Source organism: Oncorhynchus kisutch, linkage group LG14 (genome assembly GCF_002021735.2).
Source record: "Oncorhynchus kisutch isolate 150728-3 linkage group LG14, Okis_V2, whole genome shotgun sequence".
Lineage (NCBI taxonomy): Eukaryota > Metazoa > Chordata > Actinopteri > Salmoniformes > Salmonidae > Oncorhynchus > Oncorhynchus kisutch.
Genome location: NC_034187.2, coordinates 62,759,565 through 62,766,608, shown reverse-complemented (window position 1 = coordinate 62,766,608; position 7,044 = coordinate 62,759,565). Strand labels below are relative to the sequence as shown.

At 44.7% G+C, this 7,044-nt stretch overlaps 1 protein-coding gene across 1 annotated transcript; it reads right to left on the bottom strand.

The window, feature by feature from the left end:
* Positions 1-791: 791 nt before the first annotated feature.
* LOC109903112 (trophoblast glycoprotein) lies at positions 792-5,465 on the bottom strand. The gene is made up of 2 exons (XM_020499736.2): positions 3,524-5,465; positions 792-2,853 (listed from the first exon to the last, which is right to left on the bottom strand). The coding sequence occupies exons 1-2, from the start codon at positions 3,784-3,786 to the stop codon at positions 1,974-1,976; spliced, it is 1,143 nt and encodes a 380-aa protein (XP_020355325.1). The 5' UTR covers positions 3,787-5,465; the 3' UTR covers positions 792-1,973.
* Positions 5,466-7,044: the final 1,579 nt, after the last annotated feature.

The window sequence follows — 7,044 nt, the reverse complement described above, 5'->3', positions numbered from 1 at the left end:
GCCCTATAGCCCCAGCCTCAGTTACAGCCCTAAAACCCCCTGTTACAGCCCTATAGCCCCAGCCTCAGTTACAGCCCTAAAACCCCCTGTTACAGCCCTATAGCCCCAGCCTCAGTTACAGCCCGAAAACCCCCTGTTACAGCCCTATAGCTCCAGCCTCAGTTACAGCCCTAAAACCCCCTGTTACAGCCCTATAGCTCCAGCCTCAGTTACAGCCCTATAGCCCCAGCCTCAGTTACAGCCCTAAAACCCCCCGTTACAGCCCTATAGCCCCAGCCTCAGTTACAGCCCTAAAACCCTGTTACAGCCCTAAAACCCTGTTACAGCCCTATAGCCCCAGCCTCAGTTACAGCCCTAAAACTCCCTGTTACAGCCCTATAGCTCCAGCCTCAGTTACAGCCCTAAAACCCCCTGTTACAGCCCTATAGCTCCAGTCTCAGTTACAGCCCTAAAACCCCCTGTTACAGCCCTATAGCTCCAGTTACAGCCCTAAAACCCCCTGTTACAGCCCTATAGCTCCAGCCTCATCCTGGTTCTCATCATCTTGACAATAAAACTAGAGAACTTAAAACAAAGCACATTTTCATGAAGGACTGTTTTGAGATTTCCGTTGCTGGATGACTTTGGCTGTGCAGTGTGAACTGAATGAACAGTCCTTTTTCTTCTCATCTCATATAACTCATATATCTATTAGGTGAAATACCAGTGTGATATCACAGCATTAAGATTTGTGACCTGTTGCCACAAGAAAAGGGCAACCAGTGTAGTGCAAACACCATTGTAAATGCAACCCATATTCTGATTATTTATTTTTTCCCTTAACTATTTACACATCGTTAAAATACTGTACATAGCAATAATATGACATTTGAAATGTCTCTATTCCTTTGAAACATTTGTGAGTAATGTTTACTGTTCATTTCTGATTTGTTTATTTTCACTTTTGTTTATTATGTATTTCACTTGCTTTGGCAATGTAAACGTATGTTTCCCATGCCAGTACAGCCCTTTGAATTGAGAGAGAGAAAGAGTTGCTTTTAGGAGAGATTCGAGGAGAGGTTCTCCTCCCTTTGGAATGCTATGGAGACTAATCTGCTGGGATTCCTTTCAGGCCCCCTGGGGCAGAGGGATAGAAGACCAAATAAATTCTCCTCAGTCCTGGGGTGAGCTGGCCCTCAGACAATCTCTCATTGAACTCTGCGTCCCAATGGCACCCTATTCCCTTTATAAGCACTACTTTTGCCCAGGGCAAATACAGGGAATATGGTGCAATATCAGACATGGCCATTGTGCATAAGCTTCACTGGGGTTGGTGTCACACAACTTGCAACTCATGAGCTGATTAATTATGCTGTATGTGAGCTTGGTAGCGATAGTATATACATTTACAAGACCTCTCAAAGAACAATAATTAAGTAAAGTCATAGCAAGTGAAATGTATAGGAACAGCCTTCAGTTTCATTACTTCAGCTTCATGAATTAAGTATATTCATCCATATCTGTTCTCAGTTCCAAGAATCATAACATACATATATACAAATTATATTGCCCAAATGTAGTTTCACTCCTTCACATGACACTTCATTCTAGGACAGACAGAGAAGCCCCACTTTTAAGAGGGGGAAATATATGTAGAAGAACAGTCAGTCAGTCCCCCATCCATACAACAGTTCTCTTTCACAGTCAATGCCCATTTGTTAGCCATGGGTAATCCCCAGTCTCAGACGATGTGTAGACTGAAAGTGAGGACTGGTTGTGAAGGACTACAGATCAGACAGTGCATGCTTTAATCATGGACAAGGCTACTAGGAACAATAATAATACTCAGTCATATACTTATTGTATGTTTATATTTACATACAATTCACATGTACAGTTTTTAAATGATCTTATCTACTTATAAATGCAATAGAAAAAACGTTTTTGATTATGAAAAAAGGATCATGGAAGCCCCTGGGAGTGTCCTCCTATCATCAAATGTCTGCTGTGGTGGAGACCTGTGAGAGCCTGGGGTCGGCGTCGTGCTCGTAGCGGTAGTGGTATCCCTCCAACACCTCCGTGCACGCTTCCCGCATGTCATTGATCCTCTTCTTGATGCCCTGCCGGTTGAGGTAGAGGACCAAGAGGAAGACGAGTCCCACGAAGCCCAGGACAATCCCAAGGAACACGTAGGAAGTCTGGAGGGCCAGGTCCGCCCCCTCACCCACCCTGTGGCATCCCAGCGCCACCCCATCCCCGCCCACCCCAGACTGTCCAGCCGCCAACCTCAGCAGAGAGGTGTTTCTCATGTCTGAGGGGAAGGCACACACCAGGCCCTCTGCGTCTCCCACATGTCCCTGGGAGGAGTTGAGCCAGGCAGCGAAGGGCTCCATGCCACAGATACAGGTCCAGGGGTTCTCCCCTAGAAGGAGTCTCACCCCGGGGGGCAGAGAGGCCAGCTCAGCCAGGCCCTCCTCCTGGACAGTCCGCAGAGCGTTAAGGGTCAGATCCAGCTGCTCCAGAGAGTCCAGCCCAGAGAAGGTGCCATTGTAGAGGGCCACCAGGGAGTTGTTGGCCAGGATGAGCCTCCGCAGGCCCCCCAGGTAGGAGAAGGTGTGAGAGGGCAGGTAGATTAGCCTGTTCCCTGACAGGTCCAGGGTCCGGAGCTCAACCAGGGTGGACCAGCGAAGAGACATAGCCAGGTTTATGAGAGAGGAGTGGTTGTAGAGAGCTCGGCTGAGGTTGAGCTCCCTGAGAGTGTGGCCCGGAACAGTGAAGGCCTCTGGGTTGATGACAGCCAGCTGGTTGGAGCTCAGGTCCAGAGAGCGGAGGGAACGCAGCCCAGAGAAAGTCTGAGACTCTACCTCTGTTATCCTGCAGTGAGGTAGGGATACAGAAGAAGCAGAGGATGCATAGTCACTCATAGTCTATAATAACAGTGGCGCAGTGGTCTAAGTCACTGCATCTCAGTGCTTGAGACGTCACTACAGACACCCTGGTTTGAGTCCAGGCTGTATCACAACCGGCTGTGATTGGGAGTCCCATAGGAGAGCGCACAATTGGCCCAGTGTCATCTGGGTTTGGCCGGTGTAGGCCGTCGTTGTAAATAAGAATTTCTTCTTAACTGACTTGCCTAGTTAAATAAAGGTTAAATAAAATTAAAAAGGCACTGCATCTCAGTGCTAGAGGCGTCACCTCAGACCCTGGTTCGATTCCAGGCTGTATCACAACCGGAGTAGGTCGTCCTTGTAAATAAGAATTTGTTCTTAACTGACTTACCTAGTTAAATAAATAAAATAAAAAACAATAGTAAGCACAAGGTTTATTCAAGTTTACCCAACATAACAGGATGCCATTCATCAAAGGCTTCATGTTAAGATGCATTCAAAAGTGTGCGAAAATATAGACAGACAAGCTCTATGATATTTTTGCTATAATAATACATTGACACTTGAAATCATGAGGCATATATAAACTTGGGCAAATAAAAGTAGGCCAAACTAGAAAACAGTCTTTTTTTCCCGCTAGGCAATGTTTCTCTTACCTATTGTTACTCAGTGACAGCGTTGTTATATTGTCCAGCCCTTTGAACGATTCCGGTCCAATTCTGCTGATCTGGTTTCCAGTTATGAACAGATTCCTCGTGTACCCTGGTATCCCAGGCGGGACACTCCGCAAGTCTTTGGAAACACACTTCACCGTGTGAGCAGCTTCCGAGCATTCGCAACGAAGAGGGCACCCGGATGCGCGCGCAGAAATAGAACAGAGCAGCGCACAGAAAACCATCCGTAGAACCAAATCCAGCATTTTTGAAAAACAGGCTACGCGATACCAGAACAGTGATAAATATAGTTTCTATACATTGAAAACAAAAAAGTATTATATACAGAGCGAATTACATTGACCGAAAATGACTTGCCATTTCAGAAGAATAACAAACTCAACCTTCTTGCCTACTTCTAAGCGCGACAAAAAAAATGCATATGCGTTGCATATGCTGTAGACTACAGCGCATTGACTGTGCACATTAGCTATATATAAATATATATATCCTACTGCCGATGAGAGTGAAACGTGGAGAGAGAGTCCTATCGTACACACTGGTCAGATTGTCCTCGCCATCTCCTTGACCCGTTCTATTCTGTATTACAAGTCCTGGCTTGGATGTTCAACTTCTTAGCATTTCTGAAGCCCACGTGTGACAGAGTCAGGGTCTGATTTCCATGACAAAAGGGGATCTCTCTTTCGGGGCTGTTTGATCCCAGCAGATGCACACCGAGCGTCGCTCCTCTCAAACAATGAAATTAAAGCACCATCGTAGGCTACAATCTGCGGGGAGGGGCTTTTCAGCTTCCCTCTCACCCCGTCCGGAGCCTTTCTGTCCTCCCACTTTAATTAACAGCATGCAGGCCAGGTCTACACCGGGCGGGAAAGAGAAATGCAACTATTGAATTGGACAAAGACCTTAACAAGTGTAGAAGTTGGTAGTGTCTTCTTAGATTTTAAACATGGATCAATGTTTGCAACCTATGCCTTCAAATGATTAGTTTGTTAGGATATATCTCATACGACCCTATTAATAGGCGATTACCGAATAATTATGAAATAAGTCATTTATCTTCAAGCTATTCGATAGACAGGTAGTCTAGGCTAAAGATTCTACCAATATGTATTAATAACCAGAAGCGCAAAATGCCCAGAATTATAGGCGTAAGCACCAAGATGATTAAGAACTGGCACATTCCCAGATCCTTGTGGAATGACACTTCATTATAACAATTGGGGCACTGAATAAGCACTCATAGGGTCCACATCAGCAAGATGTAAAATGTAAAGTCCCTAATTAATTGTATATTTTGAGCCATCAAGTGTAATACATCTGAATACGCGCCAAAGTCATTGACAATGTTATAACAATGAATAACACAGGCTATGCGTAGATCTTTTTCATGTTCCACAAGAGAAAAGTTAATGTATCTAAATCAATAAAGACGGTAGCACCTTCGAGCATTTGCAGATCAAAAGCTGCGCTACAGAAAATGCGGATACAATGGTGAGAGGTAGACGCGCCTTCCTCTCTCACTCTAGGTGATATTAGATCAACAATGCTTTTTAGAGGGAGGGGAAGCGGAGCCTCTGATGTCTGCCCATCCCGTCCTCCCCTAATACTCTACAGAAAAAGAGGGAAAGAGCATAGATAGTTTGTTTGCAGGATGATGACAAATGGCAATTGAATCCGAGGTTGTCCTTTTGATAGCCAAGTGTCAACTCTGAAAGACGCTACGAGTGGTTGGATCAGAAGTGAAATTCACTTGAAATTGAGCGTTGATTTTTTTCAATTAGCCTTTTCTCCATGACACAAACTATAATGTTGAGTGCATGTAGTAATTAATAAGTCTGCTGTATGAGTAGGCGTAAGTCATGTGATATGATCTAGAAATAGTAGCCTAATGTATACACCATTTCTTCACAAATTATCTACAATAAATAAACGTCTTTATTGGTTTCATAGTTACATGTCATTTAAATACATTCGTAGTTCACTCAGTCCCTTGCAGATTCTTTCATGGGAAAACAGAACTCCTAATCTTACGCAGCATAGTGACATTTCAAGGGATTTAAAGAACAAAATAAGTTTATTGGTGTTAGGATTTGTATGACTTTATATGATTATTGGCCCTCAGTCATAATAGCATCCCAACTGTCTTTGTTAGCACTGAATGTGTGAAACCACAGGTGTCCACATTCCACAACCCAGCACCTAGTTACAACTGGAGGAAAGAACATTAATATCGATTCAACTACACTCTAAAGAGTATTACTAATTCTAGAACAGATTCTTGAACAGAACAGAATTTGAGAACAAACCGGTGAACCTTGGTACAAGTTTAAATAGGAGTGGTTCCATTGCACAAAAAAAACATGCTTTCTTCTTTGTTTTCTATTAGAGGAAAGGAGTAAGGCTTCAGAATGGAATCAAGGCCACAATTTACATCCAATCTTGCCTCTAAATTCTCATTCTCAAATTTCCCACCAATCAGAACTAAATCAATTCCACTTAAAGATTCACTCTGGGCCTCCAGAGTGGCACAATAGTCTAAGGCACTGCATCACAGTGCTAGCTGTGCCACTAGAGATTCTGGGTTCGGGTCCAGGCTCTGTCGCAGCCGACCGCAACCGGGAGACCCATGGGGAGGCGCACAATTGGCTTAGTGTCACCTGGGTTAGGGGAGGGTTTGCCGGCAGTGATATCCTTGTCCCATCGTGCACTAGCGACTCCTGTGGCAGGCTGGGTGCAGTACATACTGACACAGTTGCCAGGTTTACAGTGTTTCCTCCGACACATTGGTGCGGCTGGCTTCCGAGTTAAGTGGGCATTGTGTCAAGAAGCAGCGCGGCATGGTTGGGTTTCAGAGGACGCACGGTTCTCGACCTTCACCTCTCCCAAGTCTGTACGGGAGTTGCAGCGATGAGACAAGACTACCTACTAATTGGGGAGAAAATGGGGTAAAAATAAATAATTTGAAAATAAAGGCGCACACTAGGATCTAAGCAGAACAAATAGGTAACATAGTTAAATTGGATTTGTAACATGTCATCCATTTCGTATCATATGTTACGTTTTTTGTTGTTGCAGGACATAACATACACTACATGACCAAAAGTATGTGGACACCTGCTTGTCGAACATTTCATTCCAAAATCATGGGAATTAATATGGAGTTGGTCCCCGCTTTGGGAGCATTAGTGAGGATTAGTGAGGTCGGGCACTGATGTTGGGCGATTAGGCCTGGCTCGCAGTCGGTGTTCCAATTCATCCCAAAGATGTTTGATGGGGTTGAGGTCAGAGCTCTGTGCACGCCAGACAAGTTCTTCCACACCGGTCTCAACAAACCATCTCTGTATGGACCTCGCTTTGTGCAGAGGGGGCATTGTTATGCTGAAATAGGAAAGGGCCTTCCCCAAACTGTTGCCACAAAGTTGGAATCACAGAATCGTCTAGAAAGTCATTGTATGTTGTATAGATCAGATTTCCCTTCACTGGAACTAAGGGGCCTATCCCGA